Below are 21,670 nucleotides of genomic sequence, written 5' to 3'. Positions count from 1 at the left end.
GTGAAACTTTGGTTTCGAGGCCTCGCAATAAGAGCTGGACCCTCCATTGAACAAACAAATGTTCACATAAAAGCAAAGCCTTATTTTAAAGTAATATAAAATAATTGAGCTGTTTTATTGCAGACAAATCTTGTTCCAGTAAAATATTTTGCAGCTATATGTTGAAGGTATTAGAGGATTCTGCGGCGAACAAGTAGTCCAACGGCCGTTTGTGGCTTTCTCAATAGTGCAAATGCGTAAAACTCCCCCTACTACTGATAACTTCTCACAATGCTGAAGTTATAGTGTTATTTTAAAAAAGAAAAAATTGAAAAATCAGACTGAATAGAAGTGTTTTATCACTGTATGATTGACAGTTTCAATTTGTATGCAGTCAAGCTGTTCTGGTTTATGTTCACATGGAGCTTTAATTGGCCGTCTGACATTTATAAAAAAAAAAAAAAAAAAAAATCAGTGCATTCAAAAAACTTCTACAGTTCTTATGCTTTCTTAATGCAGAAATTTGGTCCTTTTTTTGGCAACCACAATTCATACACGTGTTGAGAATTATGTATTTTTTTCAAAGCATAATACATATGTTGACAATTATACATCTTTCCCCCCCCCCCCCCCCCCCCCAAGTGTCACACTTTTTTTTTTTTTTCTTCTGCAGATGTTTGATAGCAAAAACAACACAAGCATGGGCTTAATAATGACGACGTTGCTGTATTTGTCACAATCATTTCCGCATAGAAGGAACTAAGTGAACCGCATAAACACTTTCATTTTGTTCTACGTTGGCAAATACAAAGCAGGCAAACTAGAAGCACTTTTTTTTTTTTTTTTTTTAAATGATTGGAGTAGTAGCACAAATTGTCCTCACAGGTGGGATTATGCCTAATGCATTACAATGTAAGGGTAAAATAATCAAATACTACTAGCCATTGAACATTGTTGTATCCCAAAATCATTATGTGTACTCATCATAATGACATAATAATCAGAACCTGTGTTTGGGATATGCTTATAATCCAATATGATTATAATTAGTTATGACATTAAGAAACCAGAAGAGGCTTCTGGTCATCTCCTTTGCTCTTCCGTGCGTAGTAGGCGACAACCACAGCCGACACGACCACAGACAAAGCGCACGCGCTACCAAAGACCATCGTGCTGATGTTGGTACTGAGCATCTCCTTGATTTCCATTCGTCTTCCGCTCAGTTCAGTTTCTCCAGAATCTGACAGAAGACATGAATTCAGATGTTAGCAGGTAGGAACATCTACAGGTTCTATAATGTAGTCACCTGGCATAGTAGTGTCACTCTTTTCCATCACATCAACCATGACGGTGTTTTTTCTCACATCAGCTTGAGTCATCTCAGCATCCGCTATCTTAACCTCACTGTTGTTGTGGTGAACAGCTCCACTGGGAACAGCCTCATTGACAAACTGAAAAGGACCCTGAGTCAGGGACTGGATGGAGGTCCGCATGCCCGCTGCTCGTCTGCGCCTGCGGAACTGCTCGTTCAGACAACCCATGGCACATCTGGAGAGGGGATCGTTTACGTCGCACATTAGGACCGTGCAGGTGATGTACACCTGGAAGAAGATTAGTTGAGACATGCTTTGAGTTATGAGCAGTGTCACTGAATGAATTAAATGCATATGTCAAGGCACCAATGTATTTCACATTTTGTGATTCGTTACTCATGGATTAATTTTTTTTAATTAACCTACCTTAAGTTATATAATGAAAAAATTGATCTATTCTCTGTTTGCGATCTCAGGCCAAAGCACAGCCTGATATGAAAGTACTGCTTTGGAGCCCTCGTGGCATCTTGCTGCCAATAAACTATGTTCAAGTTCGTTGAGGAGCTTCACGTAGTGCTATACCACTAATCTTGTGGCATCTGTGGTTAACTATAAAGCATTGGTGGGGGTGGGACTTAGCCTGCCTTCACGTGCTATGGGAAAGATGGACCCGACCACTTGAAAACTTCAACATAAATTCCCAGTTGTCCGGTAGAAAATATGACATGAGGGAGCATTCATGTGCAATTTTATACATGACGTGGTATTTATGATAATTTCGATACCACATGAAGGCAGCATTAAGTACTAGCGGATGTACGAAACTCACAACTTATCTCATATGGCGTAGAAATGCACTCGAAATTAAACTAAATCTAGATTACAAATCGAATTGTTGACCAACTTTTAAAAGATTGCTTCAATTGGTAACACATGATTGAATTAAGTTAATCCAAAGTGAATATATTAAGTTTAATGAACTCATAATTAATTAAACACTTTGGATTAACGTTAATTCAATCGTATGTTGCCAATTGAAGCAATCTTTTAAAAGTTGGTCAACAATTCAATTTGTAATCTTAAATTGGTTCAACAATTCTGTTTTTATAGTGTAGTTATAGTATTTTCACATTAATTTCTGACCCATTTTTTCTGCCATGATTACTGAAATGAATACAGGGAAAAAACAGGCACATTCTATATCTGAATTTGTATAAAATTAGACAAATTTGTATCCTAACTAGTTGAGATGCAAGCGAACAAAATGTTGTTATTCAGTATTTTACAATGGCAAAGTTTCTTCTTCTAATTGGATTTTAAAATGAGCCAGGACAGATTAAATAAAAATACCAATTTTATTTTGTTGAAGTTGTTTTTGTGGAAATATCCTTCTTCAGTCACCTGATCATTGTCGCCGCCAAATCTGAACGCTTGGAACTCCAAGTGGTATGACAGTTTATCAACTGTTTTGACTCTTAAAGACGGATCCTTGACACACCTGTGAGAAAATCATATTTATCGAACAAATCAGACACTTGGTGATTTACTCATTATTTCTCTTGTCTTTTCCCCTTCACTGTGATAGCCCATAAATGTGTTCAAGTTATAGTCCCACTAATTTTTGCACATCATCTCATCAACATAGTCTAAATCCAGTCCCTTTTTACCCCTTGATCACTAAAAGTTAAGGAATTAGGTCAGACAATGGAGGCGATTTGAATCTTTGAAATACACGATGATGTTTGCGTTTGCAAATAGCAGCCTGTGTCAGCACTCACCCCTCCGTGACGAGGTCATAGAAGTCAACATTGTCAGGGTTGTCATCAGGGGTGGCTCTGCATGAGTCCAGGAACAAACTTACATTTGCTAGTTCTGATTCCGCCCTGAGGCCCAAATAAATGTTTTGAAGGAACTCGACCTGCACTGGATAAGCAATAGGCTGCACCTTATTTGTGAAGTTGCCATCTGTGTAAACGTCAAACGAATAGCTAAAACTGTCGAATCTGGAGTCACTGAAAATGTAATCTGACTTCTCGGCATTATAATTTGAGGAGATGCTGGCTGTTTTGGGGAACTGGCAAGAAAACTCAATCTTCACCGTCTTTCTCCGGGATACAATTTTCAATGGATTACGTAAGGGTTGGATCTGATTCCTGAAGAAAATGTACTTTTCTTCATCCTGTTTTAAGAGAAAATGAAGTGAAAGTGACAGATGAGAAGAAATGGGCACCGGTTCATATGTGTACCCCATTGTTGCATAATAGTACCTCAATTGTTGTGCCACAGTTGCTGAACAAGGTAGAGCCAATGATGTGAGTGGCGTTATGAGTGACCAAGCACGATGGCTCATTCAATGACAGATAGTTGACATCCACATCAGGCAATGTTGATCTCGCAATAGCGACCGTCATCTGGTTGGCTGTGCACGTCACGGCCGTTTTACGTCCTGAAAATATAAAAAAACAAAGATTTTAAAAGAGTCACTTAGCTAGTTAGAACTAATATGAAGCTCTGCTGTGTCTAAGTGAAATGAGTTACACTATGGAACAGCTGCAGTGATGAACTGAAATCATGTCAAACAATAGGTAGGTTCAAATACATCTTTCAAACTGAAATATTAAGCAGATGCAGAACAGAAAAACAACTTTTTTTTTAAAAAAATGGTAAAATCAATTTCTTTTTGCTTAAATTTTGTGGTTTATGTCGTTATTGGTCTGATTTTGCTGTTACTTTAGTTGTAATCTAAATTATTTGCTCTATAACCTGAACAGGGTTTCAGGGTGAATTCAAGTGCAACATTATGGGGCGGGGCTAGATATGTTGTTTTTCTTCTTCCTACATACTTTTCGAATAGAATCTTGTTTTGAAAATTGAATAATGTTAGAACAAAGATGTTATCGCTAACATTTTTTATTTTTATCTTCTATATGTACAAACGTATATATAATGTATGTATTTTTATTGTTAAATCAAAAGTTTGCCTAAAAGCAATCCTCATCCTTTGCTGATATCTATTCAATCATCAATTAGATAGTCCTCTGTGACAACAACGAGGCACTTTAAATGATTCCCAGTGGAATGAATTTGGATATTTAGTATTGTAGTTCAATTTGATGTTTTGCATCATAGTTAAAGATGTTATGAGGATCATGATAGCATAAGATTCAGTTAGTAGCATCCATTTGACTTCCTTTTGGGAACTAAACCCAGGCTTGCCTGCACTAAATCGAGAGTGAACCTTCACCAATGATTCTAAAATTGAAATTGTGATGTTAAAACAGATCTGCCTTTTGCGTGGAGTTTGCATCTTCTCCCCATGTTTGCTTTGGTTTTAACTTCAGCTTTCTCCCACATTTCAAAAAACAAAAATCCTTTCATGAGAAAACCCTGATAAATATAGTATGAACAAATCAAAGTGGTATAAAAAATAAGGATGGGACATGAATTTTAATACAAGTTTAACCGCATTATGTTACTGCTGTTTTTCTCCTCCACGTTCCTACAGTTGTGTGCAGTCCTACAGGTGTACACCATTTGTCATTCAAAGTTAACTAGGATAACTCCAACTTCAATTTAACTCTGGATGTTTGACATATAAATTGGTTTCTGAAATATAGATTAATAATTTAGATTAACAAACCATGAAAGGACGATGGTTTGCTCACCATGACAACAACACACCTCATCTCTGATTGGCTGAAATACAAAGCAGAAACAGATTTTACAAGTTTGGCTGTTTTTATAATCAACAACAAAAACGAAACAAACATTATCAAGATCATTGCACTCTCACGATTCATTGGTCTCTGCAGTGAAGCAGACTGGCACAGCTCTGTACGCATCACTACGTTGTGGTGTCCAGGTTAAGTTAAGTTCAGCTTTTCCATGTTCACCATCACTGAACTCTTTGTTCATGGTGTGGGGGCCACTGACCTGAAAGTCATCAATGCTTCGAAAAAACAAACACAGGAAGAAAAGATGGAGACGTAATTTTCGCTGAACGTACACGTAGCTTATATCTTAGTAAGCGAGACATGTTAGAAATAAGTGATAAATGGAAGGAAGACCTACGTAGCACGGTGAGCCTGCGCTTTGGCATGAAGAACCAATTTGTCACCAACTGCGGCATGAAGCACCGAACCATGTTTGGGTGTTGGGTCCAAGAATTTGGGTTGCACATGACCAAGTTCACAATTTGGCAGTGAAGGGAGGACTGAAACAAAGACAGATTGACTGAGATACAGAAAAATGACAAATTATTCTACCATCTACTAGGGTTAGAGTTAGGGTTTACAATATGTTGTATGTGCCCCCACAAGCCTAAACAGGACATTCTGATTAATATTGTGTTTGTAGAATTAAGCAGCAAAATCCACCTGTTTTTATCCATCTCAGGGCGACCATTTTGTCACTTGCCTGCAACTGAAACTGACGTCACAGTTGCTCATGGCTCAGGTAAGAGCCAATCATGGCTAAGATTCAGAGAAAAAAACAAAAAAACATGCAAGCTTCCTCACACCGTCAGCTTAATTTGAAGTTATTTTTCCTCACTAAAGAATTATCATGTATGTATTTATTTTAGGGGTGTCAGGCGATTAAAAATGTTCCTTGTAATTAATCGCATGAAAGTTAACTCATGATTAATCACAAATTTTATATCTGTTTTTAATGTACTTTTTTTTTTTGTTAAATTTTCATACTCTTGTTAACATAAAAGTGGAAAAATGTTAAACTAATAGAAGTATGGCTGCATATTTTAGTCATTGATACAGTAATTTCATAATAATTCTTAAAATTGAGTTAAAATTAAAAAGATTTACTGTAAAACAAGTGTGACATTGGTTTATGTTGAGGTCATTTTCTGCCACTAGATGGCATAATTGCATTTGTAAGATGTTGGTGACAGCATTTTTCTTTTCATATAAAGAACTATCTAATCTTTAACATGAAATAACTTGTGAAATTCTGCACATTTTTAAAATACAACTTGTCAGTCTCCACAAACATGTGCATTATTATTATGCATTATTATTTATGCAAAATTTTTACGTGGACGTGTCTGCTGCGTTGCGACTGGAATTCCCCCAGTACAGGTTTTCCAAGTAAGGGGCGGTCATTAATTCTGCATGCGTTAAAATAATTATTGGTGTTAAAGGAACTTTAAATTAACTCGAAATTAATGCACTAATTTTGACACCCCTTATTTATTTATTTATTTATTTATTTATTTAATTAATTTTTATTTTTTTATTTATTGTGGTTTTTGTGATTTGTTTTTGATGATCTCTCCAGCTGAGTCACTTGTGCATCAGATGTACTAAACAATCACTTACTTTCTAGTAAGAACTGCAGTTTCAGCTTGCAAAGAGGAAATGCATTTTCGTCTGAGTTCTCCCAGTATGTCGATGTTCCATTTGCATAGGACAAACTGATATTATTGGTGGGGAAATCCTCAAGCATTAATTCAAACACGTAGACACCAACACTGACTTGCCCTGTCTTTTCTAGTGTGCAAGTATTCTGGCAAACAGAAAGTGAAACAATGGAGATCATTATCATATACAGTATATGATATTATTCTTTGACTTTTTATTGTGAACTTAGACAGGTATAGTCGACGACGCCCCCCCAAACACACGCCCAGAGGGACTCACCCCACCATCACCCTTTTGTGTGTGTGTGTGTGTGGAAAACATACACATACAGTTTTTTATAGGTCGACTGTATTCATAATTTTCAATGCAGTGAGTTGGTCCTATGCTTACATAAAGTGACTACAAATATGTTGCCCTTTTAACAGATACAGTAGTATCACATAATTCAGGAATTACCTCATTTAGAGTAATGTTGTTATGAACCGCGGCATCTGCAGACAAGTGACACTTCACATGATCTCCATCTGGATCATATGCTAAAAGATGAATATTTGAAAAACAGTTCTGGTGCACTCTGCATACAAACATACACACAATTCATAGTTAAATTCAGTCCTTGATCATTGGAGGAACTAGAATTTCTACATTGTACACTAGTCAGCGATTTGCTGACCACTACTTCAACCATGTACAGTAGTTCATTCAAAATTAGCTGTATAATCAATTAGAATGAAAAATTAAAATAAAAAAAATAAAAAATACTACTTTTAAAGTGTAGTTTTGCTACTTAATATTTATTTAATATCATTTACTACTTATAAGGCATATGGAAATCCTTTTTAGGTGTTATTTTACTTGTCATGATAGATGTGGTTATGTGCAACATTTCATATTGAGTCATATGTTATTTACCTTAGGGAGGAGACTGTAGTAGTTACGGGACAGTTGTTAAGGGCTTCAGTGTCAGATCGTGTCCGGAGGTCCAGATGTGCATAGGTTGTCCAGTTAGTTTTAATGTCATCGTTAGTTGCCCAACAGCAACCTGTGTTACTGAAAAGAAGTATTGTTTTTGCAAATGAGCATAAATACAGCTCGAAGCAGCCTATTTTCAGCATACATGTAGTATGCGCTATTCGATTGTGACACAAATGATGGTGACGAGAATGAAAGGGATTTCCAACCCAAAATGTCCAGGATGGAGTTGAATTCCACCAAATTAAAAGCTGCCGTCATGTGGCATGTTGACATATGAATACTATGAAAATTGCTTTTGCTGTCAATAATTGGACAGGCTATGATATTTCCATTCTTTACCTTAATCAAAATCTTTTATTATTGTGTGATGATCTGTTATAATGTAAAATTGTTATGGAACATAATCTTGTATAAAATGAATGTAAACTTGCAACACATACAGTACATGCAAACAGGAAGAACGTGTCAACATGCAATTCAAATACATTTTCATTTAAAGGGGAAGTTAACCTTAAACATTTCTTGACGTTATATGTGACCTCACGACCTCACTAGTCTAAGCATGACATTTTGATTAATATTACATTTGTGGAATACGAGTTACGCAGCAAAATCCAGCCATTTTTATCCTATCTCCGGGGGCGGCCATTTTTCCACTTGCTGACGAGTGAAAATAACATCACAGTTACTCAGGTCTCAAGTAACAACCAATCACAGCTCAGATTCAGAAAACAGGTGATCTGTGAATTGGTCGTTGCCTGAGCCACTAGACAGCATGTGGCAAAATGGCCACCTGATGATACTGATTTAAATAAATAAATAAATAAATAAATAATAATAATTAAAAAAAAAAAAAACAAACACTGGATTTCCACTAACATATTATTAAGGAATTGAATGTAATTTATGTTAAAGGGATACTTGACTCATTTGGCCATTTCAAGCAGTAAAAAGTTAATATTTGGTCTATAATTTGATTACACTTTTTTTCCAGGCACAATTAATAACTTTAAAAACACATTTTGACACTTGCTGTCAACTGAAAATGACACCACAGGTCCTCAGAGCTCAGGTAACGACACAATCACGGCTCACCTGTTTTCCGTTTGATCATGTGACGTTTGTAAAATGAGCCATGATTGGTTGTTACCTGAGCCCTGAGCACACGTGATGTCATTTTCAGGCGACAGCAAGTGTCAAAATGTGCATTTGAGGAAAGTGGGAAGCAAGCCGGATATGTCCCATTTGGTTTCTCCAAGTTCTGACCTCAAAGTCTTTGAAATGAATGTAAACAACGAAAATGGCTGGTTCCCATAAATTTTTGTTCTGGTTAACATAGTCAAAATCATGTTGGGATACGTAAAGTTATTTTATTTTATGTTTATAATCATGTAAATTATGTTTTGCCATTCATGGTCTTTGGCTCTAGTGGGTTCACCATTGTCAAGTGACGTAAGATTAAAATAAACTAGCCAGTGTGAGTCAGAGACCTTTTTTTCCCCCCCCAATTTCGCAACTAAGAGTTAGAGTTCAAAGGGGCGTTCCCATGCATACTTCCTGGTATGAAGGCGTTAAGTTTGACTTCCCGCCTTACTTGTATGCAGCATAATTGTCAGATTAATTGACAACCCCCCTGTTTGTAATTGTAATTAAAAATAAAATAAAAATGATCGTGAATGTGAGCGTTTGGCCACGTACCTCAGAGAAATATAGGACACATTCACTAAGACGTTTGCCACTGTCAGTCTATCAGATTGACACCACCTTCCCTGGCCTGTGTTGTCCTGGTCTGTATGCATGACAATGCTGTTGTCGAAGCTTGTACACGCCTCACATGTAAAGGTTGATGGCTGAACACAATTATTCCTGCCATTCCGTCTGTGATGGAAGGCCACCTACAGAAAGAAATTGTGGAGAATATATCAAATGAATGTGAGACTTGATGTTTGTTGCTATTTCTGTACAATGTTCGGGGGGTGGGGGCAGTTCTCCTTGTTCAGATTTAACTAGAGCCCGATACAAAGTAGACTAACAATACTTTTATTTGGTATTGGTAAACTTTTCAGTCTCTCCCATACATCCGTCCATATGTCAATTTTTTTGCAGCGCTTATTCTGTTGTGGGCTGTTATAGGCTGTCCCAGCTGACGTTAGGTAAGAAGTACATACTTCAACATACATGGACAGACAATCGTTCACACTCACAAGTAGACCAACGGTAGATAGAAGAAGTCTACACCCTTGTTCAAATGCTAGGTGTGAAGTAAAATTGAGACCAACATTAATCATTTAAAAACCTTTTCCATCCAGTAGCCTAATGTAATCAATAGTCTGCACAAAAAAACACTTCTTTTTTTTCTTTTTCTTTTTAAGAGGTAAAGTAAAAGTAATGGATTAATTGATTCCTAATTTGGTTGTACAAGTGTGCACGCCCTGGCTGCGTTCAGAAATAACTAAAATAACATTCAATCTTACATTAAATGGGAGCCAGCACACAACTGTCAGCACTTAAAAGTGCTTCCCATTCATTTTAAAAAGGGGGTTAGGAACAAAAAGCGCTTGAAATATCTGTGTTACTAAAAAAGAAAACAATTTTCAATTGTACTATTTTAGCAAGAAACATGAAGTCACCGTACATGATTTGCCTTTGTGGGCCTATGGCGGGAATTATGGTTAGATCTGACCACTGGCCTTAGTTTAACACAGTTTGACCCCAAATCATCAGAAGGATGTCATTCTTCAAACGTACCGGTTAGGGAAAAGGTACAAAAACATTTCCGAGACATTAATACAGTCATCAAGTTGTGAAAATATGGCCCAACAATGATATTACCATCAAAAAGACATCAAAAAGACAAGAAGAAAACTGGTCAGGGAGGTTGCCAAGAGGCTGACAGCAACATTGAATGGCCCACAGGTATTTCCGGCTAGTAACAACAGGCTATTTAGTACTTCAAGATCGTTATCAGGCTTCTACAGTGCTTGCTGATGAGCTGATCATTGGGGTCAGCTGTTTTGTTTATTTCTTTCAGTTACTTTGAACAGGTTATCGTTTAATTTCATGATGAAAAAGTTTCTAAATGATTTATCCAGCTCATTTTTATATCACAGACATCTGGATTTGAACAGGTGAACGTTAAGCTTTTACATCAATGCACTGTATGGACTATTTACAGTGTTGGATAAACTTTTACATACATGCATTGTTGAATTGAGAGAACCCATACTGCAGGAGAAAATGTCCACTCAGAACTGAACCATGATTCAACCAATTCTCAATCCAAACCATCATGCTAAGATATTGCTTTAAACTCACTAAGTTTAGTTTATCTTACTTATCAACTCCTGATTCATTACTTTTAAAGCACCATTTATTTAATAGTGTACGTCGCACAAAATCTTATGGCAGAAAGCAAAACATTAGCATAAATTGGTACACAGTACCTTAATAACTCCATCAGGTTCCTTGTGTGGCTTAAGAAAACTAATGCTATCTCCATAAAAATCTTCAGCTGAAGTTGACCCTAGTATTAACAACAGCATCAGGAGTATGACACCTGCTGCCATGATGTTGTCAAGAATCTGGTTAAAGTTTGTTCAGTCAGTTTCAGAGCTCTAAAAAGGCGTTTCCTTTGGATTCCACCCAACAGGTCAAACCAGTGACACCATTTGTAATGTTGATTTTATTTTTTCCCCACCCCAAACATGCCTTTCTTAATTTCATCTTTTAGATAATTATTAATTCTAACCTGAAATTTTAATTCAGGTGCACATAAAGTTATAGCATCAGGCATGACACCTACAGCAAACAAATTAATAACAAAAACAAAAAACAATATGTGATTCCTATATTTTTATACTCTAGAAACTGAAGGATGGTGCCAAACCTGTTTTAGCACTGGACAGCGATAGACTTTTACAAAGGTTTCGGGCATAATCATATTGTATTTGTCACCCTATTAAAATGTCTTTTTCTTTTTTGGGGAAAAAAAATATTCCTAAATTATCTCCTCGTGATGCAAATGGCTAAAATTTTTGTGTATCCTGAAAATCTAAAAAAAAAAAAAAAAAAAAAAAAAAAAAAAAAGACTTATGTTGTACTGTACTGTGTTTGTTGTAGCCACAATACACATGGCACATGACTATCGGTGGTCCCTTCGGAAATTTAATAGGGCCACCTTGTGTTAGACGTATGAGCTTCTTGACTCCACGTTGGCATTAGGGCAGGTAACTCGTTCAGTTTGGGACGCGTGACTTCCCGTAGTTACATCATCGTATGGAAATTGTCAGAGTGGCAAGATGGCTGCCGAACCAAACAAGACTGAAATTCTTACTATTTTCAAACGACTGAAATCAATTCCTACCAACAAGGTAATTCGGTACTACAGATTTATTATACGTGTACCATCCAGTCGATATGTGTTTGATTGATAGTCATTGGTTAGTTTCGTGTCTTATTAAGAGAGGCCCAGCTCCTCGGTCGAAGCTAGCGGTGGCTAACAGCTGCTAGCCTGCCGGTGAAGCAGCAAACATGAAGGCCACGTATACGTTTGGTGTTGACCGTTGGAGCGAGTCACATATGGCACTTATGTGACTTCTAAAATGAAACTAAATATGAATGAACCGATACACCTTTACTTTTGTAGTTAGAAAGTCGTTTGACAGGTGTATTTATAGCTTGGTTGGCTTCATTATATCACGTCGTGCTGCAGTATTGATTGTAATGCTCTGCTTTACCGTGTCTTGAAATTTTCCACGTACTTTACTCATCCACACTTAAGTCTAAATTAGATTGCCAGTATGTTTCTATTACGTTATATACAGTGTCGATTTATGCTAAAGCAAGAACATACAGCTCTTGTATGGGGGCTCAGTAGGCAAATTAGATTTTAAAAATACTCTCACCATAGTGTGGATAATTACTGTCACCCTCCGATGTGGAAGAAAAGTTAAGATTGCAATATTTGTACTTAGATGTTTAAATTGCATTTCATATGCATTTTTCCTCCACAGGTGTGTTTTGACTGTTCTTCGAAAAATCCTAGTTGGGCGAGCATTCCATATGGCGTGTTCTTGTGCATTGACTGCTCTGGAATCCATCGCTCCCTCGGAGTGCACCTCAGCTTCATCAGGTGGGCTACAGTTTGTTTTTTTATGAAAAGTGGGTGACAAATGGGTAAGTACAGTGACAGTGTTTTATGTGTGTCTGTTGTTACTACTAGTAATAATTAACTAATATATTGTGTGTTGGTATATGCTACAGGTTGCGAGTACGCATCTCACTTTAACGTTGTCACCTAAGTTTATAAAACCTTACTTCCTGTTCCTTCAAATATGGTGCTGAGCTGGGCTGATGGCCCGGAATTTTCTCACACATCAACGGTCACATTTTAATAGGTACCCTGAATGTGTAATAATAAAAACTGATTTAATTGCTGTACTTGTTATTTAACATAAAAACTAGAACTTTTCTAGAACATTTTTTTTATGTAGTTCTAGTAAATAGCGTTTACGTTCCCTTGGGAATGGGATTGGAATGACTCTTCATTGTCCAGCCCTCAGGCATTGCAAGAGATAAATTGTTTAAGTAAAACTTTTTGACTAGAAAATGTGTGACAATATGAATGAGTACTTTCATTAATTCTTTTCATTGGCAACCATGATATATGTCCTTCAAGTTGTTCAATTTTTATGAATTACTGGACTTAGCAGAGGCAACCGTTCTCTGCAAATGTCACAAATTATTCAAAGTCTGGGAAAAGTATGGAATTTTGAGATCTTAAATGTGTAGGAACCCTGTTGCAATAATTTCTTTGTACATATCACTGTCTGTTGCTACTGTAAATAATTTGCATTTATCCCTGTCATTGAGTATACTTTGCTCCTTTTTTTTGTCAGATCCACTGAGTTAGATTCCAACTGGAACTGGTTTCAGCTTCGATGTATGCAGGTTGGAGGCAATGCCAATGCAGTAAGTTGACACTGGCCTGACAAACACAACACATGTTGGACCAAAGTGGAATTTAAAAAATGAACACTTTTGTCAGTTTTAGTCATAGAGTCCAAGTGCAATGTTGACATGTCTGCACATGCTTGAGACAACTCAGTTTCTCTGTATGTATGTTTGAAGATGGCATTTTTCCGCCAACATGGCTGCTCCACAAACGACACCAATGCCAAGTATAACAGCCGTGCAGCACAAATGTACAGGGAGAAGATTCGACAGCAAGCAAACGCTGCCCTGTCCAAGTACGGAACAGAAGTGAGTATAAGTCAAGCTGAACAACTTAAGGGAGGATTGCTTTGGAAATTTTGGAAGTTGCTACTGTACAGTACAATCAAGGTTGTACTACTTTGTATGCCGACAGGCATCATTATGTCAGTCTGTCTTGTCAGAAGTTGTAGAGATACAATAAGAGATTTCATCAAGTTGCATAAGCAACATTGTAGTTCAAAGTCCACAGGGTATATGCTAACAACAACACTATCCAATTATGCTTACTTAGCTGCCATTATGCTATGATATCACTGTAATTGTTAGAATTCTAACAAAGTGGTATTAATTGATGTATTTGTGCCCATCCTTCCTCTTTCAATTGCAGCTGTGGATTGACTCCTCTGCGGGAATCACTGCAGCAGCTCCTGAGAAGAAAGAAGAAGATTTCTTTGCCGAACACTCACAGGTGGTTTAGGAAGATAAAGTCTCATCAATTTTGACACCAAGTTTGGCAGAGTGGAGTGTTCGCCCCGAATACTTCACACTGAAGGGAAGATAAAAACTGATAGCTTTGTTTAAAAAGTCAGGGTTCTTTGTACTCACCTGGGCAGTCATGGAGCATGCATGATGTAGAAAACACTCTAAGGTTAAGATTTTAAACTTCAGTGCATCTTTAAAGGGACATGAGCGAAATTATCATGTGTGACTTGATGGGTAGTCCATCCATCTATCCATTTTCTTAACCAACCGCTTATTCCAAGGGTCACGGGTTGATGGGTAGTCATAAGGTTGAAAAAGCTGACAACCACACATCTACATTGGTTTATTTGCTTGACTGGACATTTTGTGAACAAATGGGGGCATTCATCTTAGCCGCTATTCACAGAAGTGAAGTCAGGAATATGTCAGCTGGCTGGTCCGCAAATCATATTAAACAGAGACACTAGTCTCGGAAACTTAGTCAAGAGAGAAGACCAAAATGAAGATGAAGGTAGGCAAAGAAAGACCTCATTCACAATTGCACTGCATACACCGTGTTAAGGGATTTACTTGATTTAACAACTTCAGTCAAATAGACAGTCATTATTGGTTGGACTTTTCTTTTGAAGTTGTCTTATTGCGCTGTGAACTATCTTTTAACTTATCTTGACCTTATTTGGTGCCTAAAAACACGCCATGCGGCACAGAATCTTCTTCATATGAAGCAATGTATTGCTGTAGACCCATTTGGTCGTGTTGGTTCCAGTCGAGTCACCTAATTCTTTCAGGATGAATACTAGAAACATTTGCATATGCATTGTTAAGACGTGACATCTCCATGCTACCCTGTCACATGTGATAAATATGGCTGTGCACAGTACTTTTTAAAATATTTTTAAAGCTGCTAAATAAATTAATCATGTGTTGAAATTATTACAGAAATATTACATTTTTCAGTGCTGTAAAGAAAAAAGTACATCACTTCAAAATGACAGCACTTGGCACATTGGCCTTAAAATTGAACGTTTATCTCCAAATTCAAAGAGATACAAAATCTTGTCCCTTCTGCGTAGCTTAGCTCAAGTGATCAATTGGTAATCTTCCTACCTGAAAGTTGCTGCCTTGATTGACAGTACATGATGCCGTCCACCTGGATATGATCACCCAAGATTCAAGAGTTAAGATATGTTCCTTCTTTTTGGAGCTTTGGCATGCCTTGGATCTTGTGTCCACCTCTTCACACAGTCATAAAGAGAACTCATTTCTCCCTCAAACCTCTCAGTCCTATTGGGTGGTTGCATAGTCTTGCAAGAGTATATGTAATTTTTTGTGACATGGAGCGAGTACGTCATTTGCAGTTCTTAACATGGCAGTCGCTTTCTTCTTTCTCTTTTGCTTTGTCTCTCTTTTTGTTGTTCCAATCCAGAATTTTTATTGATATAAGTGACCACATTATAAGATTGTCCATCAGTCCGATTTGATGACTTTAGACAGATACAAACTTCTGAACATGGTAAATGAAAAATTTCATTTTCAAACTCAGTTTGACATCGTCTGACATCACTGATGACAAAATTAGACATATTCACACTTGAAAGTAAAAAAAAAAACAAACAAAAAAAAAAGCTTTTTTTTTTGTTTTTAACATTGCTCTGTGTAACAATTTACACCCCAAAACTTTACAATATCCTTTTTATTTGACCATTTATGACTGAAACATCTTCTAATGATCTAAACTAAAACACCTTAGCTGTTCACAGTGGTTACTCCTGCAAGCCAAAAGTTTCAGACTGGATTCGGGTTTGAATTTTCTGCCCTCTGTCTGCGGATGTGAGGTCATGCATGCAGTGTGTACGAGTGCATTTTTGGCCACGTGGCAGTAGCAATTCAAAATTCAATTTCCTGCATTGAGCAGCTTTAATGCTTCAATGTTTTCAGTCTTGCAACGACTGGAGCGTGACGCCAGCCTCGGAGTCGGAGCAGAATGGAGCGACTGTCGCAGCGCAGCTGATGGACACCGTGGCCAAAAGCCAAGATGACAACCGTAAGCAGAACTCGCACTGCCAAATTCATTGCACCAGATAAGGAAGCCACCAATTTGAATGTTGTAAAAATGACCATATACTAGAAAGTCATGGGGTCAAGCAATTGTATTTGTTTTTAGATGTACCTATATTGCATCCACTTTCTCTGTCCTCTTAAATATTCAAAACGAATTGTTAAAATAACTCCTACTCTTAATATTCTACACCAAGTCAATAATATTTAGCTGTGCAACTTGCAATGAATTGATGGTTGTTTTTAAACATGTCTTTATTCAGAGGCAGAGGACGGACCAAGCATCGATGGTTTGAGCACATCACCCAAAGCCACAATGGGTGAGCCCATTTACTCATCTTGCTCACGCGCATCCGTCGTAAAGTCAACATTTCTTGTTTGACTCCAAACTGCCTTGTCGCTTCTGAGAGAAAGTGGTTGAGTCATGTTATGTGACACATACTGTATATACTCAGACCCCTTGTCTGTGACGTGTTTATTTATTATTGTTGGGGTGGCATGGCTCAGTGGTAGAGTGGTCGTCTCACAACCTAGAGGTTGTGGGTTCAATCCCATGCCATTGTGACCACATCGAAGTATCCTTGAGCAAGATACTGAACCCCCAGTTTCTCCTGATGCTGCGTCATCAGCAGGTAAATGGGTAGTTGAATGTAAAGCGCTTTGAGGGCCTTGTAAAACTAAAAACGCTATATAAATGAAATACCATTTATTTTCTGTTGAGACAGTTATGCACATGCCTTTTTTCCAAGCTTGTAAAGCTATGCAAGCGACTTAAATTTAGTAGTTGGTCCATGTAATATGAAACATAGATGGAACATTTCAGCAAAACTCATTTACACACATAACTAGGCTCTTTAAAGGGAGGTGTCATGTTATGTTTTTTAATATGAGCAAGCAGTGTCAATGAAACCAACCCAACCAGCAAGCTGCATATTTTCCTTGTGAAAAAGTAGCCTCAAGCTTTTTATAATGTCTTCCTGTTGCAAGCTAATTGTGGGTTTGTCCTATACCATTCACTAGATTCCATGCTATTGTCGTCACAAGAGCAATGGAAATCCCCAGGTGATTATTGCGCCACTTCTCTCTGCCATAGAAGCTTGGCTGCATTGCTTGTCCGTTATGTCCTAATCTCACTTTGCTGCTAATTAAATATTCAGCAAAAGCTTTAAAAAAGAAAAAAAAAAGTGCATCAGCTGCTTTGACAAGACAAACGTCAGCATTGTCAGCCATGAAGAGTTACAGTCGTGTCATTTCAACAAGCTCACTTCTTGGTGTGACTATTTTGCTGACAACATTTAATAATAACACACAACAGCACCAGGACAACTACAGACATGCAACATTGTTCATAGCTGACAGCTTGGCATGCGAGATATGAATAGATTCTCTTCCGTCTTTGTCAATTCTCTTAACTTCCTTTTTTGCTCACGACACATTTTCTTGAGAGGTCAAGTTAGGGCTGTGAGTAGTTTTGCTCATCTTTACTGTCATGCCAGAACATCACCACAAATGAGTCATGTTGGCGTTCTTAAGATGTATTAACAACGGTGTGGTTTGCGGTCTGGTGTTGCAAGTTCCTAACGCCGATTTCTTTCACGCTTGAGATATGTTGCAGCTCATTAACAGGTTGCACTTCATTTTACAGAGGTGAAACCAACCATTATTGGGAAGAAGAAGCCAATGGCTGCCAAAAAAGGGGTAAGCAAGCAATTATATATTTCACCAATCAACGCAACCAATATGGGTGCTGCAATCACTGATGCTATTTGCCGTGTTCCCATGATGCAGCTGGGGGCAAAGAAGGGCCTTGGTGCCCAGAAAGTGAGCAGCAAGAGTTTTTCCGAGGTGGAGAAACAAGCCCAAGTGGCTGAGAAGATACGCGAGGAGCAGGCAGCCGAGGCAAAAAAGCAAGCAGAGGAGTCCATGTGAGTGTCTCAATGAGCCTCTCATGCGTGAAGACAAAGTGAAGCATTTCAAAGCCATGCTTTCAATCTGGCCTTTGCAGTGTGGCTTCCATGCGTTTGGCCTACAAAGAGCTGGAGATCGACAGGAAGCTTGAGGAGAAGAAGCTGAAGAATCTGGAGGGCAAGAAGAGGGAGCAGGCCGAGAGACTGGGCATGGGCTTCGGGAACAGGAGGTGACTTAATGACGGACACACGCGGCACCTTGCTTCATTCATACGTATCTTTGTCATCTTTCAGAGCTTGCAGTCACACTTTTTATGGAGGGGATGGATGAGTTTAATGGGTCATTTTATTTATGACGTTAAATTGTTTAGGAATGTGTTAACGTTTATTTTTTACTTCTATAATCTAAATGGAATAATTCGGTCGTGGCACTTGCTTTGGTTTAACAATTTTTTAAAACATACTTTACAACTGACTATTTGTTGCTCCATTGTCATATGCTGCACAACTGATAAAATTCCAAACGACTGACAAAACTGTGCATCTTCAGAGAAGTAGCTCCTCTCAGGTCGCTACCTTGTCATTAGTGTAGACCGTGAACGTCAGGCTATATGGAAGGCGCTAATGGGAAAGACCCTCCACATATATATATATAAAAATAATAATAATAATAAATCACATATCTTTATTAAACTGCTCAGCCCTACTTGAAACAGACAAAAGTAATAATATATATATTTTTTTTAAATAAAATTTAACTTGAAAAACACACACACATTGCTTTTTATTTGTGGTTCAGTGAATCATTACAAAAAAAAACCCACACAAACAAACAAACAAACAAAAAAAACAGGCCTGGATGAAAATGATGGTACCTTCAAAATATGTACTGTAGACTGTAGAGATGTATGTTAAACTAAGGTGTGTCCTTAATAGGCATTGCAGGTGTCTTCAAACATGTAATCAGTCAGTCTGACTATTTAAAGAATGAGAAGGCTGGTAAAATGGGATGAAGAGTGTGTACAACATTGATCACGGGCCATAGACAGTGAATGAAGGAGGGAGTTTTCTCAGCAGATCAGAAAGAAAATTCGAGACAAGAATGTTAAAAATAAAAGGTGCCGCTGTAAGCATATAGGAGGAAGAAAAGCATACACGTTGGGCTGGGCCAGTTTTGTTTTTTCATCATTAGTTTTAAAGTAATGAATGATTTACAGTACATAATCTTCATATTTTAAATATATTTTTGTAATATACTGTATTTTAAAATTTCTTTTATCATATCTTTTTTTCAGTTATTTAAGTGGCCACTGGGCTTTCATTAATAGAGTACCACCACCCATTTTGCCCATGTATGTGTTTTTCCAAATGTTTAAGCCAGCGTGAACTTCAGAATGCATACGAAAGCCAAACAGCTGCATTGATCGTACATGTACTTTTTTTGTAGTTTTAATCAGTCCACCTGATTTTGACCCATATACATGCTTGGTTAAGCAAAAGTAAGTGCGTTCCCTGATTAAAAAAATAAACAAATTAGGCAAAGTGTGGTACAGTAGTTTGTGTGTCTAGACTAGTGTGATCAACGTTTTAGAAACGTGTGTTGCTGTTTTTTGTTTCAGTGCCGTGTCACATTCAGTGATGTCGGAGATGCAGGTGATTGAGCAGGAAACCCCAGTGGGAGCCAAGACCTCGACTCGTTCCAAACTGGATATGTTTGATGAGCCCGGTTTCACCTCAGGACCCCCGAAGTATATGTGACATCCTCACTTTTCAACTCATGTTTGATTCAAAGTTAAATGAACGGCTCTGTTTTGTTTAACTGTCCAGATATAAGGATAACCCGTTCTTGGTGGGTGACGGTTTTGGATCCCGCTGGGATACAGAGGGAGGGACCGCCTCCTTTAGCACCTCCTGGGCTCTAGAGAAAGAAGAACCCAAAGAGGAAGTCACCATTTCCAGTATTCAGCCAATAGGAGAGAGGTATTGAAACAGCATTGTGCATCATCATCTAGTATCAAAAAGTCAATTCTGGTTTCATCTGCATTTAAGACTTCCCAGTAGAAGAAAAGCGGAGGTGTCCACCCCAGCGTCGGAGTCGAGCGAGGCCCGGCAGAAGTTTGCCAACGCAAAGGCCATCTCTTCAGACATGTTCTTTGGCCGTGAAAGCAGCGCTGAGGTGAGCCCTTTCATATTGGAGGCTTGTGGCGATGTTGACTGTGGTGTCTTGTTCATGTCAGTATGAAGCAAAGAGCCGACTGGAGGGCATGTCTGGAAACACGGCCATCAGTTCAGCTGACCTGTTTGGAGATGGCAGTGAGCATAAAGGTGCGACGCGTCACCTCGTTAAACATTCCGTTGTTATCTGTCAGTTAAGGGACTGACATTTTGTCGTCATTTCTTGCAACCGTGACCTCAGGGCGCTCGTCAGGTTTTGACAGCGTCCTTCCCGCCGGTCCAGACATCACCCAGTTCAAGCAAGGAGTGAAGACTGTTGCAGGCAAAATGGCCGTTCTTGCCAACGGTGTCATGAATACCATCCAGGTGAGGCTTGATCAGTGTGGGAGCACCCACTTGAAGAATAGACAAGTCATGTTTGTGCATTTTTTTTGTACTCAGGATCGCTATGGCTCCTACTGAGCAGCCTGCATAGACTGGCATCTGTGGCAGGAAGAAGTACAAGCGAGACGACCGGCCCCCTTTGACAGGTGCATTTGGGCAGGGATGAAACGAGAGAGAAGGGAAGCTTGAAGGCTTTGCATGAAGAAAGAATATCTTCCTTCTCACGCTCCACCTTTTTAGAGACAGTTGCTGGAGTGAGTCAGTATTTTGCTCTCTCAACATTTGAGTTTTTATTTTCATAAAGCAAACCATGTGTGGTTGTAGTGTATCTAAAGCCAGAGTTGTATCCACAGTTGAACTTTTTTTTTTTTTTTGTTCTTAGATTTTCAAAATGTCAGATTTAATGATATATTTTCTTCAGCCTCTGATTAATGTTATCAAATACTTCCATGTTTTGTCTTTTGTTGTCATTGTGATACTAAATAAAAGGTGCAGCAGTATATTTTTAACATCATGTTGAACTCAACCGTTTGCATTCAGTGTTGAGGACGCTGCTGCTCACAAGTGTTTGTCAGTTTACACAAAGCACTGAATGCTGACGATCTCCAGAATCCGTGAGCTTGGACTTGTACATTTCTGTCTCATCATTAAAAAAAAGTCTGATATCCTCATGTCTTCATTTAATTTCAACAGGTATCCAAGCACGTTTCACCTCTTTGTTATAATTATTCCTGAGCAGCTTCATGTTCTGTTACAAATACTAAAGGACTGCAGCTATGTCAGGAGAAGTGTGAGCAACAACAAACTG

General features: G+C 38.2%; 2 protein-coding genes across 3 annotated transcripts; one reads left to right on the top strand and one right to left on the bottom strand.

Moving 5' to 3' along the window:
* Positions 1-611: 611 nt before the first annotated feature.
* LOC144017569 (uncharacterized) lies at positions 612-11,252 on the bottom strand. The gene is made up of 13 exons (XM_077519285.1): positions 11,086-11,252; positions 9,341-9,537; positions 7,580-7,717; positions 7,124-7,241; positions 6,626-6,812; positions 5,364-5,505; positions 5,086-5,241; positions 4,933-4,988; positions 3,560-3,738; positions 3,071-3,471; positions 2,694-2,790; positions 1,286-1,580; positions 612-1,219 (listed from the first exon to the last, which is right to left on the bottom strand). Exons 1-13 carry the CDS (start codon positions 11,206-11,208, stop codon positions 1,038-1,040), a joined length of 2,271 nt encoding a protein of 756 aa, XP_077375411.1. The 5' UTR covers positions 11,209-11,252; the 3' UTR covers positions 612-1,037.
* A 596-nt stretch (positions 11,253-11,848) lies between these two features.
* Positions 11,849-21,529, top strand: arfgap2 (ADP-ribosylation factor GTPase activating protein 2). Of its 2 annotated transcripts, XM_077519269.1 has the most exons (17): positions 11,849-12,012; positions 12,655-12,773; positions 13,540-13,612; positions 13,772-13,903; positions 14,244-14,324; positions 16,277-16,382; positions 16,660-16,716; positions 17,417-17,458; positions 18,042-18,094; positions 18,185-18,321; positions 18,402-18,533; positions 19,923-20,051; positions 20,131-20,283; positions 20,353-20,479; positions 20,541-20,628; positions 20,720-20,844; positions 20,920-21,529. In XM_077519269.1, the coding sequence occupies exons 1-17, from the start codon at positions 11,941-11,943 to the stop codon at positions 20,938-20,940; spliced, it is 1,647 nt and encodes a 548-aa protein (XP_077375395.1). In that variant the 5' UTR covers positions 11,849-11,940; the 3' UTR covers positions 20,941-21,529. The 2 variants fall into 2 exon arrangements, with proteins under 2 accessions (XP_077375395.1, XP_077375396.1); XM_077519270.1 differs by lacking the exon at positions 17,417-17,458.
* Positions 21,530-21,670: the final 141 nt, after the last annotated feature.

Source organism: Festucalex cinctus, chromosome 4 (genome assembly GCF_051991245.1).
Source record: "Festucalex cinctus isolate MCC-2025b chromosome 4, RoL_Fcin_1.0, whole genome shotgun sequence".
Lineage (NCBI taxonomy): Eukaryota > Metazoa > Chordata > Actinopteri > Syngnathiformes > Syngnathidae > Festucalex > Festucalex cinctus.
The sequence above is the reverse complement of the archived record's forward strand: the minus strand, read 5'-3'. Positions and strand labels throughout refer to the sequence as shown.